Source organism: Mustela nivalis (genome assembly GCF_964662115.1).
Source record: "Mustela nivalis genome assembly, chromosome: 20".
NCBI lineage: Eukaryota > Metazoa > Chordata > Mammalia > Carnivora > Mustelidae > Mustela > Mustela nivalis.
Window position 1 is genome coordinate 24,789,580 of NC_139039.1, and position 18,130 is coordinate 24,807,709.

Genomic DNA, 18,130 nt, shown 5'->3' on the forward strand with positions numbered 1-18,130 from the left:
AAATTAAGAACAAAAGATGATTTGAATAGGCATACCCTACTAAGATCCCAGAGGTTTTTCCTCTAGAAAAAGTCCAGTAGGTATATTGTTTAGCGTTTAAACATTATATACCAAAATACTATCTTCTGATGCAAAGCAATTAAAATCATGTGGTCTACGACTAAACTTAATGAATGGCTAACACACAGGGCCAACTTTATACCTCAATTGCCAAATGGCAAAGGAATGATAAAAGTAATTTTCTAAATGCTAGGATAATTAACAGAGTGTAATATAGCCACCCAGGTGCCCCAGCTGCTGAGTTTTTTTTCGTGCCTCTGTGTCTGGTGGGAATGGATATGTGCTCTTCAAACTAGCTGGAATAAATTTCCTCATTTTGCTGCCTCAGTGATTTCTGTTTCCTCTCAAGTCTACCTTCGGGGAACAGTTCTTCTGAGAATCTGCCCTAATGGCAGTCCCTGCCGCTGGCCTCAGAGTGGTTTAGGTGTGTAGCCGCTTAGGACATCCTGAACTTCCTTTCCTACAGTATTTGTCACATTTAATAGTAGTTGTCTGCTTTCTCTGGGTGATTCCTCAGACCCTAGACTTCTTTTTCCTCCTCTTTGGCCTTTTGAAGAGTTAGTATATATGTTATTTCATTAAGGGACTCATGTTTTGGAGGAATAAGTAGACTCATAAAGGCAGAGTACTGCGCCTTTCTTGTGACCACGCTGGCCCTAGCATTTACCATGCTGCCGTGTATATTGCAAATGCTAAAATATTTTATTTTTTAAAATTTTATTTATTTATTTTAGAGAGGGAGCATGGGGGCAGGGAGGGGCAGAGGGAGAGGGAGAGAGATTCTTAAGCAGACTCCCAAGCTGTGTGCAGAGCCCAACACAGGACGTGATCTTATGGCCTTGAGATCATGGTCTGAGCCAAAACCAAGAGCAGACACTTAATCAGCTGCACCCCCCCAGGCACCCCAGTGCTGCATTATCTTAAATGAATGCGAGTGATAACCAAATTTGTGTTCAGCCTTCACCACTCCTTGAATTCTAGTTAGTCCTCTAATCACTGGGGTATCAGGCACTTCAAATTCGATAAGCCCAAACGTGGAAATCTTTCCCTCTGGCTTCCTCTTCTCTCCTCCCTTTCCTTTTCCAACCTATAGCAATCCTTTCTTTTCATCTGTCACTGACATTTTTTAATTGGAACTGCTGTATCCTTTACTACCTGCATCAATTATCAGATTCTATCAATTCTGCTTTCTAATAGTTTTTGATACTCACTCCTCAACTCTGTTTCTTTCACAAATGCTCTATTTCAAGCCTCCTATCACTTCCTACCTTGTCAATTACAGTCTTCTAATTTACCTAATTACAGTAATTTAGAAACTAAATATATAACCATTTTCAAAGCACTATAAATAAATTTTAGTCTCAATGCTTCTTAAAAATATGGAAACTAAATATTTTTTCTTCTGTTTTATCCTTCTAAATAAACAGTTAAAGTGTATGTATATGTATTCATCCATTTAGGGACTTTGTTCATTTTTAAGAATAAGAAAAACAGTTATTAGATCAAATGTATTTGAGCAAAATTTTGTAAAAGATGCTTAATATGAAAAAGGAAAATCTTTTTGTGCATCAGTAATGAAGATGTCAGTTTTTTCATATAATAATAATAAATGTCAGCTAAGTCCTATAAAAGCTTACTGACTTATTGAGCGGACATCCAAAGCAGTCATTGTCTCTGGAGGAAGCTTCCCTACTGTATTGTAAAGTCCAATTCAGTCCTGAAGGTGAGCCAAGATAGCATAATAGAAACTAATTTTACCTTCCCTCTTGAAATTATTTTCTTAAAAAAAAGCTAAACAAAATATATGAAACAATGGTTTTCAGAAACTGGACCTCAGGCAGTACATGGAAGTGATCCCTGAGAGATAAGCATTAAATAAGCCAAGTTGTGTGATTGCTCCAGCTTACTGCCTAAAAAGCATTTCTAGTCCTTAAATCAGAGAGAGGAAGCCCAGGGGGAGCCCAGTGATCTCCCTGAGATGAGAAGGTGGAATTAGGAGCTTGGGAGACCACGTGGCAAGAGTTAGCAGGTGGAGGGCCAGTGAACGGAGCACTGCAAAGAAGAGAGCTCGAGAGATCTGCAAAGTTTCCCTGACTTGTTTCAGCTGAGTACTGATTAGAGGAGTCTGAGGAAGCTACACGGGGTGATGAAAAGAACCACTGAAAGAGAATTAGACGTAGCAACCCCGGCACGTCAACTTGCACCACATCTGTGATCGTTCTGTTGCTACCAGCCAGACTGGGCAAACTTCCTCATTCATTGGCTATCATAGGGTACTCAGAAGGGTCATACCTCCCTGGAAGGGGAAGTTAGTCCTAGTCTAAAGGTTGCTCTGCTTCTGTTTAACAAAGCTTAAAAATAAGCTTTGAAAGCAACCTAATATGTATCTTAAAATTTATGAATATATATGACATATATATATTCATAATCGTAATTGAAGTTCCCTAAAGAGAGAATGGTGGGAGAGAGGGGACAGAAAAAAATATTTGAAAAAATAATAGAATATTTTCCAAAGCTGGTGAAAACTACAAACCACAGATCTAAGAAGCCCAGCAAGCCCCAAGCATCACAAAAGAAGTTGGAGACGGAACATCGGCAGCAGAAGAGCATACCAATGTCCTTCACAATCAGGTTGCTTGAAGCCAGTGATAAAGAGAAAGTATTAACGTATCCAAAACAGAAGCCACATGTGCAAATGAATAAACATAAGGATGTGGGCAAATTTCTAGTCTAAAATGATACAAACCAGAAGATAATGAAGCAGCATCTTTAAAATATTAAAGGAGGGGGAGAAACAGTTTTGAAAATAACTTGATACTTGCTGGCAGTCTTATTTGCATAACATTTGACATGTGTCTGGAATCAGAAATTTGGATGGGCAAGTTGTTTGATGGTAAAGAAATTTTAATTATTTTTATATGATATTTTGCATTTTATAAGTGTTTATATATGAAATAAAACTTTCTCAGCACATTTTTGAACTAGCTAGGATGAATGATTTTATCTCTTTTACACGTGAAAAGGCTGCGATGTATAGGGAATATGACTTTCACAGTTTCATAAGATCCAGGAATATAATCAGTTTCCTGACATCCTCTCTGGGACTCTGTTCTCATCTACCTGGTCTCCTCATTATTAGCTGTGAACTGCCCAAAACTATCTCCTAAACTTAAAGACTCTCAGAATATGTAAAATATACTGCCTCGAAAGCAGTAATAATACTTTTGTTATCTTGCCATTTATAGTACATGAAGAAAAGAAATTGAAAATCTTACTAAATATCAAGGCCCAAATAGAAGACAGGAAAAATGAGAGTATACTAAGGTATACTAGACCCTGTGTGAAAAACTGTTACAGTATTTAAACTTTAAGTAAGTGAGCAAAGGTGGGAAAATAGCAGTGGTTGCAGAGAACCTTTTAATTTAATGTCATTGCCTTTTTTAAGAAATTTGGTTCTTTTCATTACCATATAAAATATGAGCAGAGAACCTTTTAATAACTTGGTTCAAATTAATGTGGCAGAAATTAGTTGGGGAGAAACTGTGTTTTATATTTATGCTGCATATATAGTACATAAAATAGAATTAAATGCTATCTTGTCATGTCATTGCATATGATAGAGCAAATTCATTTTGACCCATTGCTAACAGCCACATGGAATGAATACGGTCCATTGTCCTTTTTGTTGCCACTAAAGTTTCTTCAAATTGTTCTTTAGAGAGGCTTTTCAACCTTCGTATTCAAGAGAAATTTTGAGAGCCATTTCTGTAGGGGAGGCCTTATGATAGAATGGGGATTGAAACACTCAGACTTGAAAAGTGGGCAGAAAAGTAGGATAAAGAAGAATGTTTCCAGTTGTGAAGAATGTGAACCCTAAAAGTCTTTCCAGAGCGCTGAGAATCGTTCCTTTCTTAGTGGTCCCTCCCATCTCCCACTGCTCCCATATCAACCTTTGTAAGTTTTCTCAGGACAGATGTCCAGGATTTTATCAGGATAAAAACCAAAGTAGAACATTATAGAAGTAAGAAAGTAGAGAAGTTGGGGTAGAGCTAGATTACTGAAGGCCTTAAAAACAAGTGGGAGAAATAGGTGAATGACACTGAAGTTAGATTTTCCTCCCGAGATGAAGGAATGGTCTATCATCCAGTTATGAAATGTGACCTTCTGGCACTTCCACTCCGCGTCTTCTGCGTGTGTGCACTTTTACTGTGTTTCAGTCCAAGTAAACAGCAATGAAATGACAAAGCAAGAATGATTTACCTCAGGAGGGGATGTGTTTTTCTTTTTCTTTTTTAGTCTACCCCTCTACATCTAGCAGCAGGCTACAACAGAGTTCGGATAGTGCAGCTGCTTCTCCAGCACGGAGCCGATGTTCACGCGAAAGACAAAGGGTAGGTGTGTCCATTTACTCCCTTGAATGGTCTCATCCAGGGATCTTTATGCTTTGTTCACCGCATCCAAAACACGTAAGGTTTTTGCACAATGGACAAAGGCATCCATTTCTTTACAGCTCCTGTAGCATTTTAAGAATGTTAAAAGCTTCGGTTTGACTCCATTTTCATGTTCTACTTACTGAAGAGGCTTTCTCATGGTGATGGCCTAAATTAGTTACATTTTATTGCATTTCTATTATTTGAAGTTAAAATTTGCTTCTCTCAATTACATTTACTATTTTTCAACTCAAGTCGCATTCCAGAAAGGGAGATAAAACAAACTGAAAATTCTGATAAGCCAGTAACATAGCTATCCTATTCACCTGGTATGTAAGGATCATCTTTTATGGATAAACCAAAATCATAAGTTTATAATGTTCTACTTTGGTTTTTATCCTGATAAAATCCTGGACATCTGTCCTGAGAAAACTTACAAAGGTTGATATGGGAGCAGTGGGAGATGGGAGGGACCACTAAGAAAGCAAATTCTAGAAAACTTTGTACCCATTCCCTACCTAGTCTTCAGGGCATCTAGGAAGTAGGTCTGCTCCTATGCGATAGGCTAACATTCCTCATTATCCCGCCTTAAGATCAAGAATATATTGACCTTACTGCCCAGGTAAAGAAGGTCCCTATTACACTCCTGTGATTGGCAGCATAAAGCGAAGCAGCCCAGAGAGGAGGGTTTCTTTCACTTTGCCTCTCTCCATGTCAGAAGACATAGGAAAGGAAGAAACAACTCAGTATTTGAACAGTGATCAGAGAGGGAATCTGTCATTCCAAATCTACTCTTTGTGGTGCTGCTTCTCTCTTGTCGGTGCCTGGTGTTTTGCCATATGCAAATGGTGTCCCAATAGTATAGGAGCACATGTGCCTGATGCTCTTGTACATCTCGGTTTCCTTGTGCATGTCCAAAACCAGATGGGTGTATGATAGGTGAGTCATCAAGAGAAGTGCACCACAAAAATGGCAGTCTTTGACTCGCGCAGAATGATACTTGGAGATTCAAGTTATAGGAGTTTGGATATTTCATTCTTAAGCTGGAAATTACTTTCCAAAATGAAATAAAATGGTAGAAATATTTCAGCTCACTCTCTAGTAACATTTTTTTGTGATACTTGATCTATAAAGCATGCAGTGGTCAATTAACACATGCTCTTCCTTTTACTTAAATACTTTTCTAATTGGTATCTTTATCATTATATTTAAGGGTTATAGACACAAGACACGAGGTAAATATAAAAGGCTAAACATTAGCTATGCCTTGTATCCTCTTACTAAATACTTTAAGATATTTTTAATATAATATTGGAATCTATTAAAATTTTGTCTCTTAGCACTTCTTCATGACTACGTTATTTGAAATTGCAGTACTTTAATTAGCCTTTTTTCCTTTAGTGGACTTGTGCCTCTTCATAACGCATGTTCGTATGGACATTATGAAGTCACAGAACTGCTACTAAAGGTAAGAGAAATTTTAAAATATTGAGCATTACTTGCTTTTTTTTTTCTAACTTGTAATAAGTTTTCACATGATTTGTAGGCCAGTTAAGAGTTTTAAGAAAACAAAAGATGTTTTAAAAATATTACTGCTGCCTTAAAATTTTTATAACATTCACTTTATTTTAAATTGTTTGTAAAAACTGTTATTAAGGAAGCTAAAACCCTTCTTGACATTTTGAAGAGTCATAGCTGAAATTTACAAGGAAATAAATGTCTTCTGTGTTTTATTTAACCCAGCGAAATGATCCCTCACCCAAAACTTGTTTCCTCCATTCAGCATGGCGCCTGTGTTAATGCTATGGATCTCTGGCAGTTCACTCCACTCCACGAGGCTGCTTCCAAGAATCGTGTGGAAGTCTGTTCTTTGTTACTTAGCCACGGTGCCGACCCTACATTAGTCAACTGCCATGGCAAAAGCGCCGTAGATATGGCTCCCACTCCTGAGCTGCGGGAGCGATTGACTTGTATGTATTTATATCCTAAACTCAGTATTGCTTGCTGTAAATTAGACTATCTCAGTTTCGTTAGTTTAGTCCTTAAACTGGTCTTTTGTCCCACTTCAATACTAACCTTCTGTTCTTACACATACACTAGTTTATAATCCTCATTTCGGGTCCTGTGCTTTTCTTTTAAGGCTGATGAGCCTGAGTCAATCAGTAACCATTTATTGCGTGCTTACTATGTGCCAGGTACTGGAAATACAACAGCGTACAAACCAGAGAAGAATTCTCCGAGCTCATAGAGTTTATATTCTTGTACTGTGGATAATAATATTTGCTATATAACATTACTGAGTACTCACTGTTTCGCAACCCCTGTAGGATTGTACAACCATGTTTCTATTTTTTTATGTGTGTTGTATAGCCCAAGTACGATCACTTGCCCTAATTTGAGTAAGATCCTTTTAATGATTTGGTGGAATTAATAGTCTCAAATGCTGGTATATATTACCTACATATACATGGGCATGTTTTGTAAATAAACTTTTTGTTTTGGAATAGTTTTAGATTTACAGAAAAATTATAAAAATAGTATAGAGAGTTCCCATATATTCCATATCCAGTTTGCCCTCCTATCAACATCTTACATTAGTATGATATACTTGACATACATTATTAACTAAATATCATACTCTACTCATATTTCCTCAGTTTTTACCTCAGGTCTTTCTTCTGTCCAGGATCTCATTCAGGACACCACATTACATTTACTGGTCATATCAAATACTGAGATATATTTAATTCTATATGTGGACATTGCAGGTTTAAATTAAACTAAGCATCACCTACCCAATATTTAGCTGGTCTCCTGATTGGTATTCTCTCTCAGGATTCAAAGAATTAGGTAACTGGACTTCAATGCCAAAGAAAATCTTTAAATGGTAACTTAAGAAAAAGGCAGCGTCAAAATGATGATAATGTCGTTTAAACTTAACCAAATTTTAAGCTGGCTTATGTTAAGACAGGAAGAGGTGCAGTTTTCATTTTGCTTACCTAGAAGTTTAAACTTATTTTGGTACTAGAACAGATGACATCAACAAGATTAAAGGCCAGCACAAACCAGATTATATCCAGACAGATGTCTTAGCAATGAATCCTTGTAGAATGCCTTTATTCTCCCTCCCACTCGTATGACCCTTGTTATATGTTACCTTGCATTAGATAGTTCCTTCTTCTCTGTGTATGTTGTCTTCCCAGTGAAATTTAAATTCTTAAAAGACTTTTCATTTTATTATTGTCTTCTTAGCCCCTGTGCAGTGCTTTGTTACCTAATAAAAATGTCTTGCTGGTATTCGTGTTTGGGCCCATCTGTCCAACTACCTCAACTCAGCATGATGCATTGTGCACTATGCACAAGTTCATTGACTTGAATGCGAAACTTTATCTTTTTCTAATTTCCTTCTTTTAGTTTGTACCCAGGGCTCAGCTTTATCCCCATCTCACCTTTAACTTCTTTTTCCTATCAAACATTTTGCAAATTATGAGTAGTAGTATGAGTTTTTATAGTACATTTCAATGGACCATCTGATTCCACTGTACAGATGATGAGTTTATAGAAATTTGTATAGTTTTGTAAAAGAAGTTCCCTGATTAGAGTATTTTTCAACCTTCTCAATATTTTTTATTTTATTAAGTAAGATTCTACCAAGGAATTATTCGAAGAAAATGATTTAACAAAGTTGGAACTGCTCTAAAACTAAAACCTGTGGTTCTCCTCATCATGCCCCTGCCTTACAGTAGGCATTCACAATTACTTTTTAAGTTCTTTTTAAGAACTTTTAAGTTCTTAAATTACTTTTTATGTTTTAAGTTCAATTACTTTTTAAGTTCTTTTTAAGAAAATTGTACAAGAGGACACCTGGGTAGTTCAGTCAGTTAAGCGGCTTTGGCTCAGGTCATGATCTCAGGATCCTGGGATCGAGTCCCACATTAGGCTCCCTGCTCAGCGGGGAGTCTGGTTCTCCCTCTCCCTCTGCCTGCGGCTCCCCTGCTTGTACTCTTTCTCTCTCTGTGCCAAATAAATATAGTCTTTTTCATTTTAAAGAAAATTATACAAGAAACAAAGAAAAACAATATTTTGATCAGACCCATGGTCATAGCATTTTCAATATACACATTTTTTTCTGCTCTTGTCTCTCTCTCTCTTTTCACATGTTGTTTCCATGAAGCCAAATGAACAGGTAGTTTGGATTCTACACATACTAGAGGAGAAAATACTGCAAGTAGCTTTCGTTCTAATTTCAAAATTCATTTGAAAAGAAATTTTTAAGGCATTTTATAAATACTAAGTTTTCAGGGTACGTTTGAGTAATTTGCAGTTTTACTGCTTTCTTTTTAGCTACTTAAGTACTTCCTTGAGTTTTAAAAAGAAACCTTTATGTAACATTTGCATTTAGAGGGACCATCATATTGTTGATAGATTTTCCATTCTCTTCTTTTTTATTCTTGAGTATACATCAATAAAATATTTTACACTTGAAGGTCAATTTGGGCAGAAATCTTTACCTTTTTTGTAAAGAGCCAAGAAAAGGAATATTTCTCTTCTTGTTATTTGAGAAAATATCATGTTGTTTAATTGCATTATTATATCCTAATTTCTTGATTTCCTTAGTACTACAGTCTTATTGTTTATGTTTTTAATTTGTCCATTTAAGTTTTTCCTGAGTACCTTTACTGAACTTAAAGGAGTAATTGAAAAAATATAATTGCTTTTATCATTTTGATATTCATACGACATTTGTCATTAGAGGAAAAGCCAGTATAATTTGAATTGAACTGATATTTTTCTAGACTGATGACCAAAGTGAAATTGTACTTTTTATTTGAAGGCAGTTCTCAGGACATCTCTTTCCTTTGTAGTGGTCAGGTTCAGGGTCCCGCTCCGTACATATGGCAGTGGGTAATTCTTTCACTTGATTTATCCCAAATTCTCTCATTAAAATAAGAATCTATAATTTTGTTATTTGAAAATACTGGTTTACTTTTATTTCATTTGAACTTGACTTGGAGTTTCTGATGTTTCAAATTCCTAATCTTTGAGGAATTTAGCAATGATAAGGTACAACTAAATAAGCGGTTTTATAAAAATGGTTTTCCCCTGAACCTGCCATGACTTATAAATATTCAGCATTCACGCAACAAATGAGACATACTGTACTGTATAGCGAGCAGTGTGCTAAGTGATGGGACTCCCGTAGCAGATATGGTCATGTGATATGTCCTGTGATAGAAGGGTAAATGCAACTGCAGTTGACTTCACAAGACGGAATGAGGAACATCAGGAAGGCTTATCCAGAGTATCTAAACTGAGACCTTGAACAATAATAGTAGTTATTAAGGCACGTGTATGTGTGTGTGTGTATCTCTTTTTCTGTCTTTTGAGGGACAGAAGGGAGTAAGATGGGGAACTCAGGAGAGGAGAGAAAGGAAAAGAAAGGAATTCAGTAGTAGGCAGGTGCAAAGGTCTGCTGTGTAATATATTCGGTTATAAACCATTTATATCTTTTTAGAACAATCGTCAACTTTTTGTTAGCAAGTGGTCATATCAAAATACAAACCAGAATTGTAAAATAGAAAAAATGACTGTAAGTTTTTAAGTTTGGGATCGTTTTTCATGCCACTGATTTAGAAATCACTTTTGAGGGAACTGGGTGGCTCAGTGGGTTAAGCCTCAGCTCACTCAGGTCATGATCTCAGGGCCCTGGGATCGAGCCCCTCGTCGGGCTCTCTGCTCAGTGGGGAGCCTGCTTCCCACTTTCTCTTTCTCTGCCTGCCTCTCTGCCTGCTTCTGATCGCTGTCAAATAAATAAATAAAATATTTTTTAAAAAATCACTTTTGCAAAAATCTTGTACAAGTAATAAATTTTTTTTTTTGAAAAATTCTCAAACTCTGATACTTCCCCATAGTTCAGTTATTCCCTTCTCTGGGCTAAAACTATTACTAATTGGCGACTATTTTTCTAAGTGCCTTTTTGGTACCATTTCTTAGTTGTGGTGGCAATGGTAGTAGTAACAGTGCAATAAATTCTTTCCTCTTTTACTACTTGAATTTTCATTTCATTATATGTACTTTCATAAAAGTATGTACAGACCTATCTTTGTTGTTTAAGAGCTGTGAAGTATTCCAGTGGATATGTTTTTGTAACTGGTTTTCATTTGGTAGACATTTTTGGTTGCTTGTGTTAAAAGTGTAGCTGGAGTGTATGTGTATCCTTTGTATGTGTATCCTTATGAATTCTGAGAGTATAAAACAGTCTTATTTCAGAGTATACATTTTTCAAAACTTTTCAGTAATTATACATCCTTGTCACCTTTATCATTGTATCAATCTGCTGCTGCTATTGGTAAAATAGAGCAATATGTAAAGTTAATAATTTTCTGATTTGTAATCATGCTAAAATGATTGGTACAGATTTTAAATCTTTTTTGTCAACCATTATTTCATTAACAGATGAATTTAAAGGTCATTCTTTACTACAAGCAGCCAGAGAAGCAGACCTAGCCAAAGTCAAAAAAACACTCGCTTTGGAAATCATTAATTTCAAACAACCACAGTCCCATGAAACTGCGCTGGTAAGATTTTATTGTTAATCCATTCCTTAGGCCTGTAATAGTAGTGGAGGTACAAAGGATGATTTCATTTCAGAAACCTTAAAGTAACTTTAGTATCTGAAATGCCAGGAATTACCATTTTAGTGTTGGTTGCATTATTGCTTTCATGGGTGAGGGAATAGACATTTGCTCACCCTTGATTTGAGAATTATTTTTATTTTTGTCTTTACCCAACCATATTATAACAAATCTACTTTGGTGGCCAGTTCTTTCATAAAATAAAGGTATGATTTTCTTTTTAGAATTTCTGTTTTGTTTTTTTTTTTATGGTTGCTAGGTAAAGACTATTTGTTTATACAGAGAAAATTAAAGTATTTTCAAAGGTGCTTGCATCATCCTTTGAAGCAGTTATCCAAAGAATTATTCTTAATTATCCAGAGAATTACTACATTCATTATAGAAAAATGATAAGATTGTGGTTTTTTTTCCAGACTATACAAATGATTTTTGAAACTGTTCATGTTTTTTTCTTCTAATGTCCTTACAGAAAGATTAGCTTATTTTCCTTGTCATTGACCACATTAAGTTTCAGATGTAGGGCTGTTAAGATTATTCCTAAATTCAGAATTTAAACATACACAATGCCTATCTCACAGACCTGTAAATATGCTTCCGTTAACATTCTTACATATATCTGGCACAAAAAAAGTCAAGCTGTAGTCGGTTCTTGCTGAAAACGACATTAAAAGAGTTGGCAAACTGAAATGGGCCAACTGTGTGTGCACTTAAATACATGGCCCTCAAACTGGGGTCAGATGCACTCAAGCTCTCCAGGATTATGCCTGGAGATGCTCAGAGCAGCAGCGTAAACCTGACCTGCTTTTTTGGTTTGTTTTATTCATTGGCAAGTAGGTTTTTACTCTTAAAATTTTAATACAAACATTTATATAAAACAAGTTGAATACAAAAATTGTATAAATATAGGATAAAACGTAAAATTTCTGAGAATACTTCTTCCGCTAAAGTTTTTCAAGTCTATTACCTTCTTGCCTGTCCCTGGGCATATTGGCTTATAGTGCTAGGAGTAGTTCTGTGGTAGGGTTTGAGAACCATTGATTTATGTGACTGACAAGCTCATGAAGGATTGACTAGGTCAGGTGCGGGTATCTGTGGCTTTGGAGAGGATGCATTCTGACACCTTCAAATATGTATATACTGGATAATTATTTATTGTCCAAAGGATAAGAAAGTCTCTCTTAGTGCTTAACTAAGATAATTTCACCTTGGTTTAAAGGCATGTGTCTTATTCTTCCAGTGTATCTAGAAAGAATTTGATCATCTCCACAATGTAAAATATATAAGTGTGTTCTGACAGAAGTATTCTAAATAATCAGCAGATGCTATTTAATTCTGGAATGTACTTTTAAATAGAAGTTTATTTTATTAACTTAGTTGTGTTTACTTTACAGCACTGTGCTGTGGCCTCCCTGCATCCCAAAAGAAAACAAGTGACAGAACTATTACTTAGGAAAGGAGCGAATGTTAACGAAAAGAATAAAGAGTAAGTGTAATTGCAGAAGAAGTTGTGCGGTTCTTAAAGGGGAAATGCAACAAAAGTTAGGAAATTTCCTTTTCCTTTTCTCCTCTCCATAGTTTCATGACTCCCCTGCATGTCGCAGCAGAACGAGCTCACAATGATGTCATGGAAGTTCTACATAAGCATGGAGCAAAGGTAAGCCACACCCTGAAATGAGATGTCAGACTTGGAATTGGGTAGCTAGCCCGGCTTAGATCCTTGCTCTTCTCTCTGATTTTCCTGGAGAAATGAATTTTCTAAAGGATGGTTACCATGTATTTGAAGTCACCTAGTCTCTTTTAAAACTGATTTAAATCTTGTTACTAATGAAAATAATCACCTGTGTTTTATTATACTTTAGTGCCGTAGTTCTGTAAAGCGATAAAATGTAGCTACGGTCTTATCATTCAAAATCCATTTAACTTTACATTGTTTTACAATAGTACTGGAATTGGTTGATTTTTTTTTTTTAAGATTTTATTTATTTATTTGACTGACAGACAGATCACAAGTAGACAGAGAGGCAGGCAGAGAGAAAGGAAGAAGCAGGCTCCCTGCTGAGCAGAGAGCCCGATGCAGGGCTCGATCCCAGGACCCCGAGATCATACCTGAGCCGAAGGCAGAGGCTTAACCCACTGAGCCACCCAGGCACCCCTGGAATTGATAGATTCTGATAGTCAACATCATTGATGGTTTATCAGAATAATTTTTGTAAGTACTAGAATATTGCTGCTTATTCTAAAGAACACTTTTGTTCCTTCAAACTGGTATTGATAATAATTTTCTCAAAAAACCTCAACACTAAAGAAATATGAAATTTTGGGGTAACCATTTTTGTTGGCATTGTCTGAAGTTATGAATCACTTGAGGGAGGAAGGAAGCAAACTAGTTGTTTTTTTGAGAGGTGACTTGAAATTGGAAATGTTTAAATCCTCAAGAGTATATATTTTAAAGCAGAAGTCTCCAGTGTAGACATTCTATGGAACATACAAGATGAGCCATTGGGACAGGAAAAAATATGAGAATTTTAATTTACTAAAATAGTAATTTCCTAATTTCTGAATAAAGAAATTAACATTTGCTGATATTTAATACACAGATTGATGCTGGCTCACTCATCAGGTCCATGTGTCAGCCTGTCGGAGTCAGCTCAAGGTGTTTCCTGAGGAAGAATGGGAGTCTGAGTAGCAGGGGATTGGCACTGACAGACTCCGTCATCTGTTCACTTTCAGCATGTCATGACATATTGTACTTTTCACATGCCCAAATGAGTAGATTTATGGGTACTATCCTAAATGGTGGGTCCTTCATCAATAACATTGGAGATAATCCAAGGGAATGACAATCTTAGAGCAGCAAGAGGTTATCTGGCTATTTCATGAATTAGTATTTTCAGGAATTGTCATACTTAGTTGTGCTTTTTATTTTTCTTTTAATGAAAATAAGAGGTTTGAAAATTTGTCATCACCTGTGATGACAAATGACATGTGCATAGGTATTTTTTACTTGTATGTAGGTACTTTTTACAAAAAGAAACATAATCAAACCCTTGAAGGCAAATACTACATGTTTCAAGTAAATGGGAAAATGACTGCATTTTCAAAGAAACTTTAAAAAATGAAGAATACATTTGAGAATAGATTTTTAGAAAATGTCCGCTGTTTTGGGAATTTTTTTTTTTTTTGCCAAAAAATGATGTAAATGTATCACTCTGCTATTTTAGCTACATATAATTAAAAAACTTGAAAAACACAATTTTCTAACCTGTTTGAAAGTCTTCCTTAATCTGTGTTTAGATGGTTTTTGAACCTATTAGAAAACATCAAGAAAGATGCAATTTTACTAGCAGAATTTCAGTTAAAACCCTACTATAATTAGTAAATTACATTAAAAATAGCATTTTTATTTACTAGGTAGTGCTAACAATGCACCTTTTTCAGTGGCTTTACATGTCTGTTATATCTTCCGAGCTAATGTGATTAATGGGACAAGCTATTGAAAATGAACTTACAATCAGACCCTCAAATCTACCTCACAATTTTTTATAAGATTTTTTTAAGGTTTTCTTAATTGAGCCAAAAGATATTTTGTAAACTAGTAATTAAAATATTCTTAAAATTTTTAATTTCTTCATCTCTTTCCCATCCTTTATTTTAATTCTCTTTCTCTGTAAGTTTTACATCTATCTATTATGTATTGGTATAGCACTGTTTGTTACAATTTACAGATGAGCACATATATTTATGGAATGAGTTCTCAAAATATTTTTACACTCATAAGGTTCACAATTCAAAAATTTGGGTATCCCTGCTTTGAAAGGACCATTGGTGTTTTTATATAAAAAAGCGAGGATGAACTGGAACGAAAGGGAACAGAGTTCTACAGATTTATTACCTGCTTTGAGGGTACGACTAGGGCATTGTTATATACATAATGTCTTGTGGCTCTGTCAAGCAGAAAACACTAAGCTAAGTGGGCTCTCTGCTGTACTTAAGAGCATTGTATGTTTATCATTGACCTATTTTTTAAAATAGCTTACAGCATTTATAATGTTCTTGAAAAACCATGAACAATGCCCTTCATTTTTGGAAAATATCTATTTTTTGTCTCCCATGGGTCATTTTGTTTCATGAAGTTTCAATGAAAAATAACAGTATTTTATAAACTGACCCAGTCAGGGTGATTCGAGGTCTGTGGTTCTGTCTTTTTCTGCTCTTCGTGTTCACAATACCTTCTCACCAATAATGTCTTAGTCCATCAGTGGAGCACACCTAGTTTTAAACAGCCTATCAGTGATAGACAGTGACTTTCAGGCTTGTTTACCCTCCCTAGTCTTTCCACTACAGTTCATCTAAATCGAGAACTCCTACTATTAGGCACTTTAAAATAGAAAAAAAAATCATTTTTAATCAGGGTTATGAACCAAGCAACAAGTGCCAGCTGCCATCCTCCCATTCACTTACGCCCGTTCCCAGGCAGGCTGCTGGCCCTCAGGGTTGGTTTATCAGGTGGCTAATGTGTTCGTAAAAACTCACAGTAAAAACCCAGGTTAGCTACGGTTGAGCCCCAGTGTTTGCTTGCTTCATGTCCTTTCTGGAGAACTCATGGTTTCAGGTTGACTTTTGGAAAACTTATGCTTTCCATTGGATTCTAAAAGCACCATCTGAATGCGGTGCTTGAATTAGGGCTCCGCCCTCTTACATCGTCTCTGCCATCCTGCCTCCTACCCTCCTCATGTCCAGTTCCCGAGCTAAGGCCAGTAGATCAGAAAAGGCAGAGAATTTGATAGGGAGCTCTAACACCACTAACTAATTTGTCTTAATTAGATAAAACTTAGTAATATTTACATAAGCCGAAACATTCTTTTGCTCAAAGCTTGATGATAAATATAATCAGGTTCGCTGCATGGTAAACTAAACATATTGAGACTTAACATAGAAGACATACTTTTTAGTTCACAGTCCTCTACTTTCTGGTTTTATGAACTTGAACTTCATTTCCTGGAACCGTAATCGACTCATCAGTAATATGTGGGTGTTAATATCTCCGAGCTAATGTGATTAATGGGACAAGCTATTGAAAATGAACTTACAATCAGACCCTCAAATCTACCTCACAATTTTTTATAAGATTTTTTTAAGGTTTTCTTAATTGAGCCAAAAGATATTTTGTAAACTAGTAATTAAAATATTCTTAAAATTTTTAATTTCTTCATCTCTTTCCCATCCTTTATTTTAATTCTCTTTCTCTGTAAGTTTTACATCTATCTATTATGTATTGGTATAGCACTGTTTGTTACAATTTACAGATGAGCACATATATTTATGGAATTTGTGTGTCTCCACATGTGCACACGTGTAAAAATTAAATGAGCTATGCATATATGAGTATATAGTTTAGTACCTGGCATACCAGCAGTATTCAGTTACTTGTAAATATGAGCATTGTATTTTTTCCGGATTTGTCTTTCCAAACATACTGCGTATTTCCCTTTGTTATCTAAATTTTTATAAAAGAGTTGTAAACCAGTTCCTTTATAATTTGTTTTGATCCACTAACTCAACAAATATTGAAATGCAAAATGATTAAGACCATGTGCTAGATACTGTGGAAGATATTAATTTGAAAGTTTGTGCAACTACCAGACTTGAAGCTAATCCTAAATCCAATTTAGTGGCATTAGCAATGGAGTAGGAAGAGAAAGATGAAAGCCACTTATTAAGGAATAATTATATATATGGAAATGAATAGAATGCTAGAATGGACTTAGAAACTGGTGGTCAGTTCAGGGAAGTGAGAAGTTAGAAAGAAATACTGGGGGGCGCCTGGGTGGCTCAGTGGTTAAGCCGCTGCCTTCGGCTCAGGTCATGATCTCAGGGTCCTGGGATCGAGTCCCGCATCGGGCTCTCTGCTCAGCAGGGAGCCTGCTTCCCTCTCTCTCTCTCTGCCTGCCTCTCAGTCTACTTGTGATCTCTCTCTGTCAAATAAATAAATAAAATCTTAAAAAAAAAAAAAAAAAGAAAGAAAGAAATACTGGTTTTCTATACCTTGATAATTTTGTACTTAGAGTTACGGACATGTAGCTAAAACCAGTGGTTGAAAATAACAGCACTAGAGTATGAATAACAGTCTAGGATTAAAGAGATCTTTTGGAAAGCCATCAGTATAGTGATCATGCATTGCAAAGTCCTGGTAGAGAAAATATGGAAAGATGAGTTGAGAGTTAAGGAAACGACCTTTGCAGATTACTGTGTTTAAGGAGCAGCAATGGGAAGAGAAAACAGACAGGTCGATCACATGTCTATTGAGTATAATAGGAATATGATGAAGCAACAGGTGATCAGTGCTGCGGGAAGAAATCAAGTTAGGCAATGCCATTTAACTGGGTGATATTTGTGAAAAGGCTTTGGCAGCTTTTGAAGGAGGTGTTCCAAAGATACAGGGATAGAGAATTGTATTCATTAGGGTCTTGGCAAAAAAAAAGCCCACATGAAATGGGTAATTTGAGGAAAGTTTAGTAAGGGAATTATATACAAAGGTGGGCAAGGTTTAAGGATATGAGCAAGGGATAGCAACACGTGGGGAAACATCCTCTTTGGGCCTGAAAGGTCAAGGAAAGGGAGAGGTCCCTGGAAGCAGAAGAAGGTAGCTGTTTGGAGACGGCCCCTGACAGCACTTTGAGAGAGGCTAAGTCTCACCCCTACCCCCCACACTCCTGCTGCCCACCAGTGTCCTGCCATTGCCTCCCATTAGCCAAATGTAAAAAGAACTTAGAAAACCAAAAGCACTCACTGATAGGATCCATCGAGGTGAGTTTCCCAGGACACAGAGCAGGGTGGAGGACGGATAGGAATCTGGAGGGGCAAGCAGGCAGTGTTCAGAAAAGGGATGGAAAGCAAATGGCTAGTAAAGAAAGGCAGGTTGTAAGAAAACGGGGAGTATTAGCCAATTCATTTGAAAAATTAACTTTTATAGTGGAGTGAATTTCTGTTTCTAAAAAAAATTAA

At 36.2% G+C, this 18,130-nt stretch overlaps 1 protein-coding gene across 1 annotated transcript in view; it reads left to right on the forward strand.

Moving 5' to 3' along the window:
- TNKS (tankyrase) overlaps nucleotides 1–18,130 on the forward strand; it is a 207,361-nt gene that overhangs the window by 129,507 nt on the left and 59,724 nt on the right. The window contains exons 6-11 of the mRNA XM_082715639.1: nucleotides 4,357–4,451; nucleotides 5,892–5,958; nucleotides 6,274–6,460; nucleotides 10,947–11,068; nucleotides 12,517–12,608; nucleotides 12,701–12,779. Coding sequence (XP_082571765.1) covers nucleotides 4,357–4,451; nucleotides 5,892–5,958; nucleotides 6,274–6,460; nucleotides 10,947–11,068; nucleotides 12,517–12,608; nucleotides 12,701–12,779 — 642 coding nt within the window. The remainder of the gene's footprint in view (nucleotides 1–4,356; nucleotides 4,452–5,891; nucleotides 5,959–6,273; nucleotides 6,461–10,946; nucleotides 11,069–12,516; nucleotides 12,609–12,700; nucleotides 12,780–18,130) is intronic.